Raw genomic sequence first — 23123 nt, forward strand, 5'->3', positions numbered from 1 at the left:
TATTGATCACTTGGACTAGTGAGATGGCATTGGTACATGCCACCTTGATGGGATTGAATTGGAATCCCCTGTTATGTTTCTAACTCTACCGTTTGAAAACCCAGCCATGCTGATACAGGATGCAGGCATCAACTGTTAGACTAAATGTTCATTTTTCCCTGTGTAATCCAAGAAGTCATAAATCATGCTGAAGCCAGTTGTCTTGCCACTACCAGTATGAGTTTTGGATCCAAACATAAAGATAACATCCCGTGTGATTTTGTACATTTTAGTGAATTTTCCCCGAATAGCCATCTTAGGTGCTATTGCCTTCCCAGATGAGGGACACCAAGGCAGTCAGTTGGTGATGAACTTCCTGGTCCTGTTAGGTGCCATGCCGTTCGTGATGGAAGCCGATTCTCTGGCAGCCAGAAAGGACTACAGTGCTCACCACTCAGACGTTAACGTACATGTTTGCAGACAGCACAGGATAACAGCACTGGAAGATCCAGGGCTATTCCCATAAAAATGGATGAGGGTGAACAGAGGGGTTTGGTTGGAGAATGGGAATCAGTGAGTTTGAGTTGAAAGAAGCTAATTAACCCTACCCAAGTGGAATGGAGTTCATATTGGAAGTTTTATTTTATAGATCAGAAATGGGAAAAGTTTATTTTCCTTTCTTTTGAAGTTAAAAATATCACAAGTATATAGGCACGTAAAAGCTGTTTAAAAAAGAAAATGTGTATTTTAGGAGGTTTAAAAGTGAAACAGTGCCATGTAAAAGCATTAAGACACTCTAGGGTGTATTTCATTGGTCCATTTACTCACAACCTGTCCCCTCACATTGTACCCAAGGCATGCATTAATGAGCTAGTAAAACATGCCATGTCACGTTTTAGTGGTTGCTGGGCATCTGTTCAAGCTTGTATCACTCACAAATCCAAGACTGAAGATGCTGGCAGTGATAATAATACCCGTAATTTTACTTTTTCACAAAGTAGTCACAATCAAATCATTCGTTGAAAATAGAAATGTTGAACTTATTCTGATTTAAAGACTATTGAGAATATTTTGAAGTGGTATTCATTATAAAATATACAAAATATACAAAAGTATATATTGCAGATATATGTAGTTTGTTTTTTAATTTTATATATATATATGTATATATGGCTTAAAGAGCAAAAATAAAACACCTAGCTATCTACCACCACATTTAAGAAACAGTACTATATGTTTTATAATCATTAAAATATTTGTATTTAAAGGGAGTTCAACAACAACTAGTATATTGTGAAATAAAAATAAATAAAAGTATTAGAAATCAAACCTAAGGGTGTTGGATTAAATATGCAAAGATGGTGAAGTGAAGGCTGATAGAGATATCTAGAAGGCAGAAAAGCCACTGGGTCTGAAAGAGCTTAGAGTGTGTAATGGCCCCTTTGATCAAGTATACCCTCAAATTTCAAGTGGGTCTGCTTGGTGAATGTTTTATTTGCTAAACGTTTAAACTGAATTTGTACACCATTTGGAAGTACTCTAGGTCACTCATTGTCAACCAGCACCACAAAACATCTTAAAAGGCAGTTGAGTTGCCTGAGAGATGAAACATCACTATTAAACATGGAAAGTGTTTAATAGAATACCATTCTGATCAAAGGACAAGAATAAACTGTCCAGAAAATGAAGCCCCAGCCTTCAGTTACCATCTGTGAGTGTGCCAGGCAGCCCCAGATCAGTCTTAATCCCAGATCACTCCTGGCTGTGGAACTAGTGTTTAGCTGCTCACTCTTTCCACCAATGGCCATCTCATTCTCAGCACATCTAAGAGCAGGAACTTGCTCCATCCTGCCAGAACTGCTCTCTTGCTGTCTGTCTTCACATCCAGATCTTCAAGTCAAAACCTTAGGATCATGCCTAACACCTCTGCCCCTCCCCACGCCCACTGCTGTGGCTGCCTCACTCCATCACTGCCTTCCTCTGAAGCCTCGCTGAGAGCGAGCAGAGAAACAGCGGCTCTCCTGAGCGTTCTCCTCACCACTAGACTGTGGTGGTTAAAAAAGAAGGGGCTGAAGATCCTTTGACTCTCCTTTCCTCCTCTCCCATCTAGTGGTGGGGATCTAGGTCTCTTTCGCTAGAATCTTAGGCTTGTTGACTGCCTCACCCCTAAGATACATTGGGAAGGGGCTGGCGCTGTGGTGTAGCAGATAAAGCTGCCAGCTGCTCCATTCCGGATCCAGCTCTCTGTTATGGCCTGGGAAAGCATTGGAAGATGGCCTAAGTGCTTGGGCCACTGCACCTGCATGGGAGACTGGGAAGAAACTCCTGGCTCCTGGCTTCAGATCAGCCCTGCTCCTACCGTTGCAGCCTTTGGGGAGTGAACCAATGGATGGAAGACTTTCTCTGTCTCCCCCTCTCACTGTCTGCAACTCTACCTCTCGAATAAATAATATCTTTAAAAGATATATAAAGACGCAGAGGTTGGGGCAGCGGGTTAACTCCCTAGCCTAAAGCGCTGGCATCTCATATGGGCGCCGGTTCAAGACCCAGCTGCTCCACTTCCGATCTGGCTCTCTGCTATGGCCTGGGAAAGCAGTAGAAGATGGCCCAAGTCCTTGGGCCCCTGCACCCGCAGGAGCTCCGGGCTCCTGGCTTTGTATTGGCGCAGCTCTGGCTGTTGCGGCCTTCTGGGGAGTGAACTAGCAGATGGAAGACAACTCTCCCTCCCTCCCTCGCTCTCTCTCTCTCTCTCCTCTTGCTAACTCTTTCAAATAAATAAATAAATCTGAAAGATGCAGAGGTTGTCAGGACCAGAGATGGTTAACCCAGTAGTACAATGTCAAGGTTCTCTGTCTCTCTGCTCTGCCTCCTGGTGTTGTATTTATCATCAGGCTGACACCAGTTTGGCTGCTGTAATCCGGAGACCATCTCATCAAGACTGAACATCCGGAGGAAACAGTTCCCACTTCTTACCAGAGTCTCTTTCCTGAGAGCTCTCTGGTGTACTCTACCCATGTTTCCTGAGCTCCCGCTGGAACACATATCCATTCCTGAGTTAATCACTGGCCAGAGCAGTGAGCACCTGAACAAGATTAGGGCTTTGTTAGTAAGGTGAGGAGGAGCGGCTCCTGGGTGAGCAGCTGTCCTGGGTCCTGTCCACAATAAGGCGACTTTTGTTTCACCTTTTAAGCAGCTCGTATCTGTCTTGCCTCTTAAATCCCACTCACCTGGAATATAACACTCTACCCAACTCAATTGAGCATGGAATCCTGTCCTTTCCTGCTTTGAAAACAGTTTCCCAGCACCTAAATGATAGGGTCCTACGCTCCCGGGCTCTACCCACCTGGTCCTCTTGTCTTTCCTCACCTATGTCTCCCACTGCACTTTGCAGCAATATAGAACTGACATCAGTACCCCAGGGTCATCGCTATCTTATCTTCCTGGCTAATTCCAGTTTGTGCAGAACCAGGCTCAGTTAATAGTCCAGCCACTAAAGCTCCCCCTAAGGCTTCCTTGAGAGAACTGTTCACTCCCTTCTCTGAGAGTAAACATGGCTCTTTTCACATCCACAGCTGCTTTATAATCATTTACTGTTTCTTCCCCTGCTAACAACTACTCCTAAAGGTCAAGGCCTAATGCCTAATTCTCAGGTCCACAGTGCCTAGCATATAATAGGCACACATGCAAAAATCAGTTAAACTGCAGCTACTGCACATTTACATGGTAGCCACCTACCAGCCCATGCTGCATTTTATAGCAGGCCAGGTTTCCCTGATGTACCATCTAATTAATTCACCTCAAATAAATTATTCCATATTCCCTTCTGCCCCTTCAGTGCACTCTGTCCAAAGACTGTCTGCTGCCATCCAGCTCTTCAGGGCCCCCCATGCCAGGCACCCCTCCAGCTGGTGGTGTGAAGGAGCCATGCTATAAGAAGACAGTCTTCCCTCCTCCATCCTGCCCCCTCTTAGCATGGCCATTCCTGAACATCTTACCAAGAACTGACTAGTGGGGAGAGCGGAAGGGGCTAGCTGACCCAAGGCCAAAGAATTCCTAAATTTTTTAATTCCCTGGCAATCCTTCTCTTTAATTTCTGAGTAAAATTTCAACGCTGTACTTTATAGAAACATTTTTTTACCGGTTGAAATTCCTGGCTCCCAGCTTCAGTCTGGCCCAGCACTGGCTGTTGCAACGATCTGGGGAATGAACCAGCAGATGAAAGACCTCTCTCTCTCTCTTCTCTCTCTTCTCTCTCTTCTCTCGCTCTCCCTGTCCTTCTGTTTATCTCTATAACTGACTTTCAAATAAGGAAATAAATCTTTTTTAAAAATTATACTTTTTTTCTCTCAAGATTGCTGAAAAATACTTAAGATATCTATTGCTTCTAATCTTGTTTTTTGTGTTCTCTAGGCTCTTGGATCTCTCCAATGGATATGATTTAAAGGCAGAATATACAGGCTTCAATCCTTTTTTTTTAGCATGTGGATGAAATTGTGTCATTCGCTGTTAAATTCAAGCTATTTTGAAGCATTGCATTGAGTATTGCATATATTTATACTATGCATTAAGCAAAACAGAATCTGACTTCTGTATTCTGCCACTCACTAGTCTTAGTCAAAATACACTCTTGAAATATCTTTACCTATTAAATGGGGACGATGATGCTTAGATTTTTTAGGACTGTTAAAGAATGTGAACATGTCATTGTGTAGTTGGCTCCCAAGAAATATTCAATTCCATTCTTCTATCCCTACATGTAGAGATTTATAGAAAACTTTCCTATACTTTTTTTTAAATAACATTGGCTGTTTTGTTTAGCTTCTCAAAATAATTATAAAGGACAACTTAAAGCAAACTTTTTAAATGATGAAATATGGCATTGGAGAGATATAGTCTCTCATCCAACCCAAATTTAGGTTGTGTTTATATATATAAAGAGTTATTTATTTACTTATTTGAAAGGCAGAGTTAGAGAGAGAGAAGAAACAGAAAAAGAGCTCTTCCATCTGCTAGTTGACTCCCCAAATGGCCACAATGACCAAGGGTAGGCCAGGCTGAAACTAGAAGCCCGGAAGCCCATCTGGGTCTCCCACAGGGGTGGCAGGGGCCCATGCACTTGGGCCATCTTTTGCTGCCTTCCTAGGCGCCGTAATAGAGAGCTAGATTGGAAGTGCAGTATCCAGGGCTCAAACCGGCACTCATCTGGGATGCTGGCATTGCAGGCAACAGGTTAAGCTGCTGCGCCGGAATGCCAGCCCTCAAGTGCATTTATAAAGGCAGTGGCTCAGAGTGTGAATCTGAAAGTGGGAAGCATGAAAACAGAAAACATTTGCTTATTTCCTTTAAAATACTTTTAACTCTACAGGTAGCTTGCTTCTGAATTTCCAAAATTCTTCTCTTCTGATACTTGGCAGGTTCTAGCTGGGACTTTAACATCTTCCTGGGCCTATTAGTTTTTCTTTTGTTCTGGGCCATGGGCTAGATCTTTAATTCTGAGCAGCCCCTGTTACAAATGTGTCTTGGTCTCACATGAATAGATGGGAAAGTACTTCAAAAAAACTCATGGAAAATGGAATTAAAAGATAAATTTATTTTGGTTCAAAAAATAATTGAAATACTGCATTTTCTTTGAGTTTTTTAAATGTTCTAAATTTATTTTCACTGTGCTTGAAAACAGAAAGATAGAAACAGAGAGAAAAAGAGAGAGAGATCTTTCATTTGCTGGTTCACTCCCCAGATGCCCATGGCATCAGTTGGAGCTGAACCGGGATAAAGCTAGAAGCCCTGAATCCAGTCTGTTTCCCACATGGATGGCAGGGCCCCACATATTTGAGCCATCACCTGCTGCTTCCCAGAATGTACATTAGCAGGAAACTGGATGGGCAGTGGAGCTTAGACTCTCCTCAGGCACTGTGATGTGGGATGTGGGAGTCCCTGGTGGCCTCTGAGCTAAACGCTTACCCCATGGTGGATTCCAAAATTTTGTGCACTGAAAAACACTTACCTTTCAATTCCATTTTTTCAGACTTTTTTTTTTTTTTAATTCAAGCAGCACAGAAACAGAGAGAGCTGCCATCTGCTGGTTCACTCCTCAAATGCTTGTGATAGCCAAAACTGGCAGGGCCAGGGTGGGAACTGTGAACCCAGTCCAGGTCTCCCATGTAGCTGGTAGGGACAACAACTTGAGCCATCATCTGCTACCTCCCAGGATCCACAACATCAGGAAGCTGGAATCAAACCAGAGCCAGGAATTGAAATAGACCCTCCAATATGGTAACCCCTAGGCCAAAAACCTTCCCCCACAAACTTTTTCAAGAATCCTCTGATATACAAATCTGTAACCCTGTGAGAGAAGCAATTCAAAGTGCATGTCTCCCAGTCAGTAAAATGATGGAACACCATGTTCCATCTGGGCAGAACCACTAGTGCCACTATCTTGGGAAGCACTGTCCTACTGCTTCTGTGTTACTTCTCCTATTTGAACCAGCCTTGAGCAAAATGGTCATATGATGGTGAATAGCCAACCTACATTTTTCAGTAGATAATAATGTCTGGAGTCATTTTATAAGTTTGCTAACATACTTTACCTTTCTGAAAAAAAGGAAATCTCACCAAAAGCAAATATTCACTGAATATATTCTCCTTTTATGTATAATAACTCTTTAGAAAAAGCTGTGTGTCTGAATCTCAGTTATTCTAACTACATTCATTCATTTCACACAAGTTCTGTATCTCTAACATCTGCAGATACTGGTTTGGAGGGGGTTACTGAGCCAGTTTCTTGACTTACAGTTGTATACTCACTTCCTTTGTTTTTGTTTTTTTTTTTTAATTTTATTTATTTATTTGAAAGTCAAAGTTACACAGAGAGAGGAGAGGCAGAGAGAGAGAGAGGCTTTCCATCCGCTGATTCACTCCCCAGTTGGCCACAATGGCTGGAGCTGTGCTGATCCGAAGCCAGAGCCTGGTGCTTCATCCAGGTCTCCCACACAGGTACAGGGGCCCAAGGACTTGGGCCATCTTCTCCTGCTTTTCCAGGCCACAGCAGAGAGCTGGATCAGAAGTGGAGCAGCCAGGACTTGAACTGGCGCCCAAGTGGGATGCCAGCACTGCAGGTGGCGGCTTTACCTGCTACGCCACAGTGCTGGCCCCACACTCACTTCCTTTGTAATAGAGCACGTTCTCTTAGTACTCATATATACGTGACAAATAGAAATGAATGGAAGGATTTTGTTTCACTAGTAACCAGGTTCACAATAGGTAATAATATTCAGAAATAATAGTTTTTATTAACTTAGAAACAAAGTTGTTTACTTATGGTGATTTCAAGAGACCCTATTTGTTTCTGGGTTACTTGTATTTTCTAATTTTTTCAGTGATTGTGTATTACCTGCATAATTTAATGTAGAAATTTAATAATAATTTAATGTTGCGGTTAGGGCTCAAATAAATTGGTGTCTGCACCCATATGGGAAACCTGGATTGAGTTCCTGGCTCCTAGTTTTGGCCTGGCCATTGCAGGTATTTGGAAAGTGAACTATCGAATGGGAGCTCTCTCTTTCTCTCTCCCTCTCAGATAAATAAATTTTTAAAAAATGTTAAAGGGTAGGCATTGTGTGCAGCAGGTTGAGATGCCTGCATGCTATTCTGGAGTGCCTCATCAAGTCCTGGCTGGTTGTATCTGATCCAGCTTCGTGCTAGCGAGCCTCAGAAGGCAGCAGATAATGGCCCCTGTACTTGGGTCCCTGCCACCTCCCAGTGCGACACTCAGTTGGGGTTCCTTGCTCCTGGCTTTGGCCGGGCCCAGCCCCAGCTGTTGCACACATCTGGTGGAGGGAACCAGCAGGTAGTGCTCATTCTCTCTCTCCCTCTCCCCCCTCCTCTCTTCCTATCACTCTCCTTCTCTCTCGGCCAGTCTGCCTTTCAAACAAATAAATAAATCTTTAAAAAGATTTTTAAGGAAAAAATATAATAAATAAAAGATCATAACCCCAAGAAATACACAATGGACAAAACTAAATCTTTGGGGCCAGCACCATGGCACAGTAGATTAATCTTCAGCCTATGGTGCCTGCACCCCATATGGGCCCTGGTTCTAGTCTCAGCTGCTCCTCTTCCGGTCCAACTCTCTGCTATGGCCTGGGAAAGCAGTGAAGATGGCCCAGCTGCTTGGGCCCCTGCACCCACCTGGGAGACCCAGAAGAAGCTCCTGGTTCCTGGCTTCTGATTGGTGCAGCTCCAGCCATTGCAGCCATCTGGGAGTGAACCAGCAGATGGAAGACCTTTCTCTGTCTCTCCCTCTCACTGTCTGTAACTCTACTTCTCAAATAAATAAAATATTTTAGAGAAAAAGACTGGGGCCGGCGCCATGGCTCACTTGGCTAATCCTCCACCTGCAGCGCTGGAATCCCATATAGGCCTGGGTTCTAGTGCCGGTTGCTCCTCTTCTAGTCCAGCTCTCTGCTGTGGCCCAGGAAGGCAGTGGAGGATGACCCAAGTGCTTGGGCGCCTGCACCCGTGTGGGAGACCAGGAAGAAGTGCCTGGCTCCTGGCTTCGGATTGGCATAGCTCTGGCTGTAGCAGCCATTTGGGGAGTGAACCAACGGAAGGAAGACCTTTCTCTCTGTCTCTCCCTCTCACTGTCTGTAACTCTACCTGTCAAATAAATGAAATAAAATAAGAAAAAGACTAAACCTTTGAAAATTAGAGATCCTGCAATTATTATTCTGAAATAGAACTATTATATATGAAGATATCTGTATTTTATATCTACATCTTTATACATATACATTCTATCCCTGAACTTTGAGCTTCTTGAGGACAGGCTGTTCATTAATCTTCAAATCTAAATTGCTTTGTAACCCATGAGTCGTACTTTGGAAATTTATATTCATTAAATAAAAGATTAAAAAAAAAAAATCTAAATTGCTTTGCAGGGAGCCTGATCAACAACAGAACCTGAGTAAATCTTTGTTGTGTAAATAAATTAACAAAAAGTTGAGACCAAGGTGTATAGAAATTATACATATCAGAGGGCCAGCACTGTGGCACAGCAGGTTAGGCTGCCACCTGCAACACCAACATCCCATATAGCACTGGTTCCAGTCCAGCTCCTTGCTAATGCACCTGGGAAGCAGCATAAGCTAGCCCAAGTATTTGGGCCCCTGCCACCCACATGAAAAAGATGGATGGAGTTTGAAACTCCTGGCACAGCCTGGCACAGCCCCGGCTGTTGCAGTAATTTCAGAGTGAACCAGCAGATGGAAGATATCTCTCTCTTGTTCTATGTGTGTGCCTTTGTCTCCCTCTTGGTAATTCTGCCTTTCAAATGATTAAAAAAAAGTATTTTTTTAAAAAATCATATGCATTCTTTTTTAATGTTATTGAGACATATTTTATGTATCATAAAATTCACCCATTTCAAGCATACAATTCAATAATTTTTAATAACTTTATCAAGTAATGTAAGCATCACCATAAATCAGTTTTAGGACATTTTCACATAATCCCTCATACCCATTTACCGTTCCTACCTCCAGCCCTGGGCAACCACGAATTTATGTTTCATGTAATAATCTTACAAAATATATGGTCTGTTGCCTCTGGCTTATTTCACTTAGCGTACTACATTTGGGTCTCATCCATGGCATAACTGGTATCAGAAGTTCTATTTATTTATTTATTTTTGTTTGAGAGACAGACACAGAGATACTGAGAGAACTCCCATATCCACTTGTTCATTTCTTATGGCTGTGACTGGGCCTGGGCCAAAGCTAGAAGCCAGGAACTCAATGCAGGTCTCCTTTATAAGTGGCAGGAACCAAGTTACCTGAGCCATCAGTGCTGTCTCCCAGGGTCTGTATTAGCAGGAAGCTAGAGTCAGGAGCTGGAGCAAGGAACTGGACCCAGGTGCTCCAATGTGGGAAAGGGACATCTTAACCACTAGGCAAAATCCCACTCCATTAGTTCCTTTCCCATTATTGCCAAATAGTATGTCATTGTATGGATATATCTCCCCATTAGCTTTTAAAGTTTAAAAATTAGTAAATGCAACAGATAAACACAAATCTGTTCATTTAGCAAACATTTGTTGAAACTTCAGTATGACCTGACTAATGAAAGCATGTGAAGGTGACCAGGACCAGTTCCAATCTTCAAGGAAACAGATTCATAAGCAGTCATACAATTAAAAGAGAAGTAAATGCCATGTTGAAATATAAATAAAATTTTGTTAATCTAAAGATAAAATATTTGTTGGTGTTTTTGAGAATGCTCCTCAAGTGATATTTGGACTGGATGTGTTCAGGTCCACTGGACAGAGATGGGAGCAAATGATACTCCCTTGAAGGGAATAATATTCTTAGATGCACACAAGTGTGAAAGTACAGTTTGTTGTTGTTTTTGGGTGTGTTTTTTTTTTTTTTCTTCAAGAAATGGAAAACGGTCCTATACAGCTGAAATGCCAGCCTCTAAGGGACTAATCTGGGTTTGGAGTTGGGGCTAAGAGCATCACTTGCTATGATAAAAAGGAAGGCCTTGAACTCTCTGCTATTTGGAGCTTATCTTGATTCTGTGAGCAGTAGAGAGATGTTAAAGGAGAATTACTTCACTCCTTTTTGATATCAAGTCAGGAAGGATAGAGGAAGGTAGAAAAGAGAAAGAGAAATACAAAAAGGAAGGATGATAAAAGATCCCACAAATATTCATTGCATACCTAAAGCACTATTTTAGAGGCTACTGATTCAACAGAGGACGAAATGGATTGCCTGGCTTTCATGGAGTTTGTGTTTTAGTGACGGAGATACACAACCAACTATTGACCGCAGCTATGAGGGTCCAGTAGTATCGAGGGGAAAATGTTTAAAGCCAGGTGGAAAGACAGGAAGTAGCGGGAGAGGGAGGGGGGCTGTTAAAGATGGATTGAATTTTGAGCAGAGACTGGAAAGCAGTGAGGACTCCGGCGGTGCAAACATCTGGGGAGAATGTCTGCCAGGGAGCAGCATGTGAGGCCTCCAGGGGGAGCCGCCTGCAGCGCTTGAGAAACAACCCGAGACCAGCATCCTTCCGGCACACCTTGCAAAAGGATCACCTTGGCCGCTGGGTGAATTAGCAACTAATCTTGTGCATATTTCATCCCGTGTGTGTAGTTGTATCTGTGATTAATTCCTGGAAGTGAGATTGTTGGATCACAAAGCCAATACATTTGTAATTTTGATAGAGCGTTGTGAAATTCCCTCCGGTTTCCACTTCCCCCACCCATGTTTGAGAGGCCTGTTTCTCCCCAGCTTTAGGGAGGTGGGGACTTGTTTTATCCATCAGAAGCCACAAAAAGCAAGATACTGACAGGGTGGCATTCCTTCTGGGGGCTCCTTGCCTTTTCCGGTTGCTGCCTTCATTCTTTGGTTCACGGCCCTGTCTTTCAGCTTCACAGCCAGCAGCGTGCCTCTCCCTCCATCAGTACTTCACCTTCCATGACACTGCCTCACTGCCTCTGTCTGATGAAGACCCGGCACCCCCTCCCTAGCCCCATCTCAAAATCCTGAAGGGAATCCTGATGACCCCCCATAGAGATTCCAGCCATCTTTGCAAGATGAGAGGATGTTATTAAGCCTGTCATAGGATATTCGCCATTTTGTCTATTACAGGAAATGCGGTTTATCTTCTAATGTTGCCTAGGATTTTCTGGTTGGTTGTCTTTTTTTTTTTTTTTTTTTTTTTTGAACCATTTGAAGTTTATCCTGGTCAGTGGTGTGAAATGCAGACTTTAGTTTTGCAGATAGCACCATATACTGAAAAGTCTAACATTTCCCTAAAATATAATAATTCCTGTGTATGGCTTGTTTGCTTTCTGGACTTTCTATACTGTCCATTATCTGTTTACAGAATACATGTTTTGTTTGTTTTTAATTAGGCTTTGTAGTATATGATATTTAACCACCTCCTTCTTCACCCCCACATTGCTCTTCTTTTTTTCAAGTTTTCTTGACTATTCTTGTTTGTTTATTTTCCCTGTGAGAACTTTAGAATCAAGTTGCCTGCTTTTCAGAGTTATTGTCAGTTTTATTTTTTTAAAAATAGGATTTTTGGGGGCCAATGCTGTGGCACAGCGGGTTAATGCCCTGGCCTGAAGCGTCGACATCCCATATGGGCACTGGTTCTAGTCCCGGCTGCTCCACTCCAGATCAAGCTCTCTGCTATGGCCTGGGAAAGCAGTAGAAGATGACCCAAGTCCTTGGGCCCCTGCACACACGTGGGGGACCCTGGGGGAAGCTCCTGGCTGCTGGCTTCAGAGCAGTGCAGCTCTGGCCATTGCAGCCAATTGGGGAGTGAACCAGTGGATGGAAGAACTCTTCTCTGTCTCTCTCTCTCTCTCTCTCACTCTGCCTCTCCTCTCTCTCTGTAACTCTGACTTCCAAATAAATAAATAAATATTTTAAAAAAATAAGATTTTTATTAAATATTGTAAGTTGCATTCTATTGTCAGTTTTATTAAAGCAACTTTATGAGGTTGGATCTTACCATCTCTGAACATCATGTGTCTTTATATTCACTTAAATTACTTCTGTTCCTCAGTAGTATCTTAACATTTTCTTGATATCAGTTTTGCATATTTCTAAGTTTATTCCTGACTTTTTAATCTTTCATTTTGTGTATAGAATGGAAGAAAAAAAATCCTTACTTTCTGATTAATTTTTATTCATGAAAGCTATAATTATCACATTTATTATATTTATTATAAACTATTAATTTTACACACTGCCACCTTACTGAATTATCTTCTGAATTATAATGATTTTTTAGTTGAGTCCCTTGTTTTTCCTAATGTAGTTATATTGTCTTCCAGCAGTGATAGTTAAGCTCTTCCCTTCCAAGTTTTATTTATTTTTAAAGATTTATTTTTTTTATTTAAAAGGCAGAGCCACAGAGAGGCAGAGGTGGTGTGGGGGAGGTGATGTTCCATCTGCTGGTTCACTCCCCAGATGGCCACAACGGCCAGAGCTGTGCCGATCCTAAACCAGGAACCAGGAGCCTCTTCTGGTTTCCCATGTGGGTGCAGGGGCCCAAGCACTTGGGCCATCTTCTACTGCTTTCCCAGGCCACAGCAGAGAGCTGGATCTGGAGTGGAGCAGCCGGGACTAGAACCAGCGCCCTTATGGGCTGCTGGCACTGCAGGCGACGGCTTTACCTGCTACACCTTAGTGCCGGTCCCCCCTTCTAATTCTTAGACATCTGCCTTTCTCTTGTCTCTTTCATTACAATGTTGAATAACAGCGGTGATGTGTGCATCTCTGTCTTATTCCTGATGTTAGTGAGAAAAGGTTAATGCTTCTCCATGAAATGTTTGTTGACATTTAGCTGAAATGTGTACATCCACACATCCATCATGTTAAACAAATACACGTCAGTTCCTATTTTTATTAAGAGCTTTTTTCTCATCAAGAGTAGAAGTTTAAGGGCTGGCATTGTCGCATAGTGGATAAAGCCACCACCTACAATGCTGGCATCTCACAAGGGCACCAGTTCATTTCTTAGCTGCTCCACTTCCAGTCCAGCTCCATGCAGATGGCCTGAGAAAAGCAGCAGAGGGGACCCACAAGTGTGCCATCCATGTGGGAAACATGGATGAAGCTACTGGCTCCTGGCTGGGCCTGGTTCAGCCCTGGCCATTGCATCCTCTTGGGAAGTGAACCAGCAGATGGAAGATGTCTACCTCTCTGTCTCTGTGTCTCCTTCTCTCTGTAACCTGACTTTCAAATAAATAAAGAAACCTTTCAAAAAGAGGAAGAAGAATAGGAGTTGAGGGGTGAGTGTCTGATGTAGTGGTTTTACTGCTTGGGACTCCTGCATCCCATATGAGTGCCTGGGTTCAAGTCCCAAATCCACTCCCAATTTTAGCTTCCTGCTAATATGCACCTTAGGAGGCCACAGGTGATAGCTTAAGTAGTTGGGTCCCTGCCACCCATGTGGAAGACCTGGATTCAGTTGCCAGCTCCTGGTTTCAGATTGGTCCAGCTCCAGCTGTTGTAGGTATTTGAGGAATGAATCAATGATGGGAGATCTCCCCTGCCTTCTCTCCCTCTTTCTTTTTTTTATATAAACATTTTTTAAAGATTTATTTATTATTTATTTGAAAGAGTTACACAGAGAGAGGAGAGGCAAAGAGAGAGAAGTCTTCCATCTGATGGTTCACTCCCCAGATGGCTGCAACGGCCAGAGCTGTACCAATCTGAAGCCAGGAGCCAGGAGCTTCCTCCAGTTCTCCCACGCAGGTGCAGGGGCCCAAGGACTTGGTCCATCTTCTACTGCTTTCCCAGGCCATAGCAGAGAGCTGGATTGGAAGAGGAGCAGACAGGACTAGAACCGGCGCCCATATGGGATGCCGGTGCTTCAGGCCAGGACGTTAACCCACTGTGCCACAGCGCCGGCCCCCATTATTATTAGCAGACACTGTTCTTATTTTTTTTAAAGATTTTTTTGTTTATTTATTTGACAGGTAGAGTTACAGACAGTGAGAGGGAGAAACAGAGAGAAAGGTCTTCCTTTCTCTCCCTCTTCCTTAATCTGCCTTCCGAATATATAAAAAAAGAGGTTGAATTTTTGTCAAATGCCTTTCTATGAAAAAATAATATAGTTTTTCTTAGGTTTATAAATATAACCTGTTAAATTTCACATTAAAATATGTTCTCCGATTATACCTAATGTAGGTCTTAAGTTTATGCATTATATCTCTTCTTTGTGGCTTTTTAAACATTGCCCAATATTATGTTGCCATAGTGGGGATTCTTTTTTAGGATTTATTTTATTTATTTGAAAAGCAGAGTGACAGAGAAAAGGTGGGAGACAGAGACAAAGAAATCTTCCATCTGCTGGGTTACTCCTGAAATGGCCACAGCAGCTGGGGCTGGGCCAGGCCAAAGCCAGGAGCCTGGAATTGTATCTGGGTCTCCCACATGGGTGGCAGGGGTCCAGATACTTGGGCCGTCTTCCGCTGATTTCTCCAGGCACATCAGCAGGGCCACAGTATGGGATGCTGGCATGGTGGGCAGGGGTTTAACCTGCCGCATCACAACTCTGGCCCCTGAAGCTTTCTTTTGGTTGCGAGGTTTAGTAAAATTAAGCTGAGAGTTTGACTTGTCCAGTAGGCTAAATGTTCCCCTCAACATGATAAAAGAGATGAAGCTGAATAAGATCTTTCAATGACCCCACTGAAGTTTTCTTAATATTTTTTATTTTGTCCTCAAATAATGGTAAAAGTAGAAGGATCATGACAGGAGGGGTGTAGGAAGGAAAATGTTTGGATTAATCAATTACTCCTTCCGGATGAACTTTGTTCTGCGTGTTTGCATCATCGTTTCTGTCCGCTGCCCAGGCCCAGCTGTCCATTGTGGAGCACTTGGCCTGTGACTGATGTTGCAAGTGTAAAATACACACAGATTTCATTTCAGAACCTTAGTGTGAAAAGGAGTGAACGGCACCTTGGTGGAATGATAGTATTTGGATGTATTGGGAGAGATGAAATATGTCATTAAGATTAATTTAACCTGTTTCCTTGCACTTTTTTTGGTGTGGCTACTAGAAAGTCTTACTTTGTGCATGCAGGTCCCATCACATTTCTGTTAGAAAGCACTGGCCGAGAGGTTGCAGCCATACCTGCTTTCATGCAGATACTACAGAGATTTTCATAATTTTTGAAGGTCAGATCTAATATACCACAGTTATATCCTCCGGAACCGCCTTGCTTCTCAGGAGAATGAACTGATGGATTCTGTGATCTAACCCTCCTCCATTATAGTGGTTTACCCTCTCTGATTTTTCTGTGTAACTGTTTATAAGAGAAAGCAGTTCCTTTGTTATGCCATTGACACTCTCACGTAGCTTAAATATGATAGACTTCAGCATCACTCAAGACCTGATGAGGGTCGAGTTTTAAAGTCCAAGTTTCTAGTTTTTGCCGTATCCTACAGGGTGTATTTTAATAGAAGCCACTTAATAAGCTTTGCTGTAACACTTCTTTCACTTTTTCCCCAGGACCCTAAAACACCAGTACCCCAACTCCCCATTTCTTTCGAGTTGAGCTGAGGTTCAGCATTTTTTGGTGATGTCTTATTGCAACAGCATGAGTGTTTTGGATGGCTTATTTCTTAACTCTGATTCTTTAAAAAAAAAAAAAAAAAAAAAACAACAACAACAAAAAAACAGAAACGATTACCCTTAAAGCTTTTTTTGCCTTGGCTTTTGTTACACTTTTAGGAAAATTGTATCACAGAAGACATCGGAATATCAGCTTGGAAGGAGCAGACTTTCCTCTCCCATGGTGCCTTGCTAGCGAAGAGCTGCCAAGCTGCAATGGAGTTAGCAAAGCATGGCACAGAGGTTCAGGAAAAGGCATTCCAGTACGGGAAGCACATGGCCCTGAGTCACAAGGTATCTGCACGCCCTTTAGCTTCTTTCCGTACTTACACAGCCAACAGGGTACACAAAAAACATTCTGCCATTTAGTAAGCTGCTTTTATGTCTCAAAAAAAATGTTTATTGTGTGCTTAAAATCTATCGGTTATAAAAGGTGATTGTCATGTGATAGAAACAGCATGATTGTTAAGTACTGTATAATTTTGGCACAGAGCTACAGCTTACTGAAACCATATTTGTGCTGATTATATTTTCTCACCACCCAAAAGGGTTCTTGAGAGAACTCTTGTAGATTATTAAATAACACGTAATAGTGCTATTCACATAATGGAAAAATATAAGCCTACTGCAAAAAATTCATGGAAAATGGAATTCAAAAGTAAGTTTATTGGGTGCAAAGAAATTTTGAAATCCATGCAGGTTTTTCATAATTTGCATTTTCCATGACCTTTTAGAAGACCTTTCCTATCTGTTATTATTTTTGTTACAGTGTCATTAAAGCTCCTATGTAAAGCAAATTACAGACAGTTAATGGAATTTGGAAACATGCTCAATAAAATTAAAAACTTTAATTCTGATAACTGATATTTTGAATGGCATGTGAAATACAAAATGTCCCCGAATCAGTGGCTACGTTGTTGCCTCTTTGTATATATAATTTTTTAAAGATTTATTTATTTATTTGGAAGTCAGAGTTACACAGAGAGAAGAGGCAGAGAGAGAGAGAGAGAGAGAGAGGTCTTCCATCCACTGGTTCACTCTCCAATTTGCCGCAACAGCTGGAGCTTGGCTAAAGCCAAGAGTCAGGAGCTTCCTCCGGGTCTCCCACACGGGTGCAGGGGTCCAAGGACTTGGGCCATCTTCCGCTTTCCCAGGCCATAGCAGAGAGCTGGATCAGAAGTGGAGCAGCTGAGACTCAAATGGGCGCCCATATGGGATGCTGGCCCTTCAGGCCAGGGTGTTAACCCTCTGTGCTACAGCACTGGCCCCTGTATATATAATTTTAAAATGGGATTTAATATTTTTCAGGTGTTACTTAAATAGCTCATTAAAAGGTGGGAAGTATATACATATGTAGGATATCTCTAGAGAAGTTTTTGGAATATTTTATTAAATCTTAGATAATTTATTAAGTAATTACATTTATTAAATCTTTATCTAAATCCTTACCTGTAAAACAAAGTGTGATGCCACACACACAAAAGAAAGTGTTAGAGAAAATTACTTCTAAAGAATTTTAAAGGTTATTGTTAATCATCCAGAATGTCCTTTTGCTTACTAAAATGCATCCCTTACGCTTCATTTTTCAGTACATTAACTTTAGCTTTCTGAATGTGACGAAAACATACTAGTGTATATACACTGCACCGATCTGACTCTTTTTACTTTTTTTTTTTTTTCTAGATCAATTCTGACCTCCAGCCCTTCATTAAAGAAAAGAGCAGTGACTCCATGGCCTTTAATCTGAACTCAGCTCCTGTAGTCTTACATCAGGAGTTTCTTGGAAGAGATTTGTGGATGAAGCAGCTTGGAGAGGTAAATTGAAATTACTCACAAATTAGGTACTATTAGTATGTATTATAGAGCATAGTTATTATTTTATAATGATGTAAGGCAATAGTTAGCCATATAAGAGCATATTTAAGTTAAATTCTTTCCTTATAATCTACATTTTTAGCCAGTAAAATATTAGTTAAAAGTTAAGAGGATGCACTATTGTGTTTTCTTATTATCTGAGTTCTTACTGTTGCAACACAAAACAAGTGCTTTGGTGCATGCTAATTAACTCCGATGATTTTTTTTCTGAAGGCTTTCAAACATTGGGGTATGGTAATAGCACCACCCTGTAACTGACGGCAGTTTCCCATCTGTGGACTCTAGCAAACGCTGCAGAATCCCAGGAGCTCCGTCTGTCAGCTCATTGGGTTATTTTAAAACAAACTTGGACCCTGAATACTCATTCTGAGGCATTATACAAGGTGGGTGGGGGAGGCATGGAGAGCTGGGAGGAGTAAAGGGCTCAGATTAGGAAATTTTCTACCTTTGGGATAGGGACAGCAGATGCTAGGGGATATTTTTTGTTTTCTTTTATTTCAGACATTGGTGCAAAAAGTTCTTGCATTTTTTTATGCAAAGCCTCGTGGAGTTTATTTAGCTTCGTGTTTGTAATTGGCTGGGTTCATCTAAGGCCCTGGACATGGAAAGCAAGGCAGCGCTGAGGGCGCGGGCAGCTGCATCCTTAGAGCAGAGAGCTTAGGTGATCTTCCGTGATCACCTCTTCTCAGACAAGCCACTTCCCCTTTTCCCAAATCGCACCCTTACGGGCTCTCCAAATGCTGGTAGCTCCCTTAAAATCCCTCCTAGTCCCCAGGTGGAAGACTGGAAGGCTCGCTGCTGAGGAAGCTGGCGCACACGACAGGGAACACCTACAGATGGGGACGTGACAGGGCCCTCGGCACACAGGCCCCAGCCTGCGGTGGGGGAGGCCTCCAAGCTGAGCCGGCAGCCACGTACAGCGCCAGCCTGAGGCAGCACAGGCCCCAGAGCGCTGCTGGGCGTTTGAAACAGCAAGTCAACAACAGACGATAAGACTGGAGCTTAGAGAAACACAGGAAAGAAAGACGTTTTCAGAAGCTCTATAATCAATATACTCAGCAAGATACGGCATTCAGTCTGTGAAGTAAGAACAGGGCGAAACCCGGGTCAGACTGAAAGAATAAGTTCCTGGTGTTACCCAGCATAGCAGGGAGATTAAGTTCACAATAGCCTAGTATGAACCCTATGACCAAACAGAAGAAAGAAGCCCAGGCCTGCAGTCATAATGTCAGAGAATGGGAAATGTTGATTACCCTGTTTAGATCAGTACACATTATACACCTATATTGAAAAATCACTCTGAAGCCCATAAATATGTACAACTATTGCTAAGGAAAATTTCTAATGGAAGAACAGGGCACAGTGGGAAAAAGGATAACCCAAGAACAAGAAATCAGAATTATAAAAATATGATTGTAGAAAAATGTTTAATTATTTATCTGAAAGACAAAGAGATAGAGATCTTCCATGTGTTGGTTCACTCCCCAAATGCCCACAGCAGCCAGGGCTGGGCCAGCCCAAAGCTGGGAGGGAGCCCAGAACTCAACCTGAGTCTCTCATGTGGGTGGCAGGGACCCAGCTGCTTGAGGCGTCACCTGCTGCCCCCCAGGGTGTGCCTTAGCAGGAAGCTGCAGTCAGAAGCAGAGCTGGAATGGACTTAGGCACTCTGATTCAGGTTGCAGGCATTCCAAGAGGAGTATTAATCACTTCGCAAAACACACACCTACCCCAGAAAACCTTTTAATAAAAAGGAAAGAAAAGGGGTGGACGTTGTGGTAAAGCTGCTGCCTGCAGTGCTGGCATCCCATATGGGTGCTGATTCATGTCCTGGCTGCTCCACTTCCAATCCAGCTTCCTGCTAATGGCCTGGGAAAAGCAGTGATGCCCCAGGAGTCCAGGCCCCTGCTACCCACATAGGAGACCTGGAAGAAGTCCTTGGCTCCTGGATTCTGCCTGGCCCAGCCCTGACCTTTGTGGCCATCTGGGGAGTGAATCAGTGGATGTAGGATCTTTTTCTGTTCCTCCCTCTCTATAAATCTCACTTTCAAGTAAGTAAATGTTTAAAAAAAATGGAAGATACAAATAAACTCTCCAGGAAAATAGGAAATACAAAAGATAAGAAAATTAGACAACTCTTTCAGGAACTCCTACATCTGTTAAGAGTCCCAGAAAGAGAAAACTGAAAACAAAGGTGAGAAAAATGAACACATTTTTAAAATTTTCTTTAAATTTTTATTTATTTGGAAGGCAGAGAGACAGAGATATCTTCCATTCACTGGTTCACTCCAGAAGTGCCTACAAGAGCCGGGACTGAGCCAGGCTGAGCCAGGTTTCCCACATGAGTAGTTGATACCGGAGTATTTAAGTCACCACCTGCTGCCTCCCAAGGTGCACGATAGCAGGAAGCTAGATCAGAAGTACAGCCTGGACTCAAAACCTAGGACTCCAGTACGGGAAGCATGTGTCCCATATAACAATTTAAACTGCTGTACCTAGCAAGGAAATTTTTGGGTTTTTTTGTTTTTTGTTTGTTTGTTTTTTGTTTTGTTTTGTTTTTGACAGGCAGAGTGGACAGTGAGAGAGAGGCAGAGAGAAAGGTCTTCTTTTGCTGTTGGTTCACCCTCCAATGGCCGCTGCGGCCAGCACCGCACTGGTCCGATGGCAGGGGCCAGGTACTTCTCCTGGTCTCCCATGGGGTGCAGGGCCCAAGCACTTGGGCCATCCTCCACTGTACTCCCTGGCCACAGCAGAGAGCTGGCCTGGAAGAGGGGCAACCGGGACAGAATCCGGCGCCCTGACCAGGACTAGAACCCAGTGTGCCGGCGCCACAAGGCGGAGGATTAGCCTAGTGAGCCGCGGCGCTGGCCGGAAATTTTTGTTTTTAAAAGATTGATTGATTGATCGATTGATTTGAAAGACAAAGTGGCAGTGGGAGAGGGAGGATAAAGAGGAGGGGGAAAGAGTGAGAGGAGAGAGAAAGAGAATCTGAATCTTCCATTGGCTTGTTCCTTCCCCGAATGGCTACAACAGCTAGGTCTGGGCCACGCCAAAAATAGGAGCTTAGAACATCTGTGTCTCCCACATGGACTGTCTTCTGTGGCTTTCCCAGGCACAGTTGCAGGACGCTGAATGGGAAGCAGAGCAGCCAGGACTCAGTGATCATCTGGGTGCTGGAGTCACAAGTGCTGCTGTAACTTGCTGTACCACAGTGTAGGCCCCTAACAAGGAAAACATTTTTAAATATTTATTTATTAATTTGAAAGAGTTACAGAGAGAGAGTGTGTGTGCACTTCCAACTGCTGGTTCACTCCCCAAATGGCCACACTGGGGGTCCTCTCACCTCTCAACACCATGAAAACAAAGCAGTAACCAAGAAAGGAAAAGGTGTGGCATCTAGGAACGAAGGCACAGACTTAGGCAGGAGGCAATTGGAATTCCAAGAGCAATGTGAAGGGAAGAAGAACAAACAGTGGTGCCAAGCATGATAGCACTATGTGTCAAGTGCTGTCCTGAGGAGGAATCTGAGGCTTGCACATGGTCCCGCAGCTCGAAAGTCAGGAAGCCAGAATTCAAACTCAGGCCATGATGTGCACATCTGTACCAGGCCACGTTGCCATCCCAGCAAGTCCTAGGCTGGTGACTATGCATCCAGGCCACACTGGGACAAGGAGAAAGAGATCTCCAGGAGAAATATCTCCAAGGGAAAACCAGAACCGATGAATCACCTGGTATGCTTGACCATATTGAATTTAGGGATGATTTAGTTACAGGTATATAGAAAACTAACTGTTCCAATTACTATTGTTATATAACAAATTACTCTGAAACTTAGCTGCTTAAAATAACCAAAATGCTTATGTTCGTAGATTCTGCATGTAAAGAATTTTCACAGGGCACAGAGGGGATGGCTTGTCTCTGCTCCACGGTGTCAGGGGCCTCAGCTAGAAAAACCCAGATGCTGGAGGTGACTGCACCCTACTGGGTGCTTTTGTCAGTTTTGTGTTATTGTAGCATAATACTGATGCTGGATAATGTGCAAGAAAAAAGGTTTATCTGGCTCACAATTCTTAAGGCTGGAAAGTTCAAACAGCATGGCACTGGTGTCCTGGGGAGGGCTCCTGGCTGCATTACAACATGATGTAGAAGCAAAAAGGGAATCATCCGTGTGCAGAAGAGGCAGGTGCATAAGCAAGGAAGCAAGAGACCCAGGAGGCCAGGCTCTCTTTAATCCGTTATGCAAGTAGAGCTCGAGGACTTAATCACCTCCAATGGGCTCCACCTCTTAAAGGTTCCACCACCTGAACATCACCACACTGGGGACCAGGCTTCCAGTACATGAACCTTTGGGGCATAAACCACATCCAGACCACAGCACCAGGGACCACAGTCATCCGGAGGCTGCTTCACTCACACCTGGCATCCAGGCTGAGCGGCTGACCAACCGGAGTGCTCAGACAGCCCCTCCATTTAGCCCGGTGTCTGCCTTGGGTGGCAGCCTCCAAATAGTCAGACTTCTCTGAACCTGAAACATGGTGCTGGTGCTGTGGTGCAGCAGGTAAAGCCACTGCCTGCAGTGTTGGTATCCTATATGGGCGCCGGTTCCAGTCCCGGCTGCTCCACTTCCGATCCAGCTCTCTGCTGTGGCCTGGGAAAGCAGTAGATGATGGCCCAAGTGCTTGGGCCCCTGCGCCCACATGGGAGACCTGAAAGAAGCTCCTGGCTCCTGGCTTACCATCGGCCCAGCTCCAGCCATTTCGGCCATCTGGGGAGTGAACCAGCGGATGGAAGACCTCTCTCACTCTCACTCTCTCTCTCTCTCTGCCTCTCAAATAAATAAATAAATCTTTAAAATAAATAAATAAACCTGAAACATGTGTGTCGCCCTAAGCAAGACTGAAGATATGATTCCCTTTATGACCAGCCACAGAAGTCCCAGGGCCATCTCCATTGTCATCTATTCAGACGCACGCAGGCCAGCACAGGTCAAGGGGAAGGGTCACAGACTTTGTCTCTCCATGAAAGAATGTCAAAGAATTTAGGGACCACATAGCAAACAGCCACACCAAGTATGTGAAATAAAATGAGAACATTCTTAGCTATAGTGATATGCAATCACAATATTCCACATGGTGTAGAAA

At 43.4% G+C, this 23123-nt stretch overlaps 1 protein-coding gene across 3 annotated transcripts in view; it reads left to right on the top strand.

Moving 5' to 3' along the window:
- The window catches only part of PDSS2 (decaprenyl diphosphate synthase subunit 2), a 293668-nt gene that overhangs the window by 223478 nt on the left and 47067 nt on the right, over window positions 1-23123 (top strand). For all 3 annotated transcript variants that reach the window (XM_002714881.6, XM_089332766.1, XM_089332769.1), the window contains exons 5-6: window positions 16231-16404; window positions 17794-17925. In XM_002714881.6, coding sequence (XP_002714927.6) covers window positions 16231-16404; window positions 17794-17925 — 306 coding nt within the window. The remainder of the gene's footprint in view (window positions 1-16230; window positions 16405-17793; window positions 17926-23123) is intronic.

This window comes from Oryctolagus cuniculus, chromosome 5 (assembly GCF_051225735.1).
Source record: "Oryctolagus cuniculus isolate XC-2025 breed Fujian yellow rabbit chromosome 5, ASM5122573v1, whole genome shotgun sequence".
Taxonomy (NCBI): Eukaryota; Metazoa; Chordata; class Mammalia; order Lagomorpha; family Leporidae; genus Oryctolagus; species Oryctolagus cuniculus.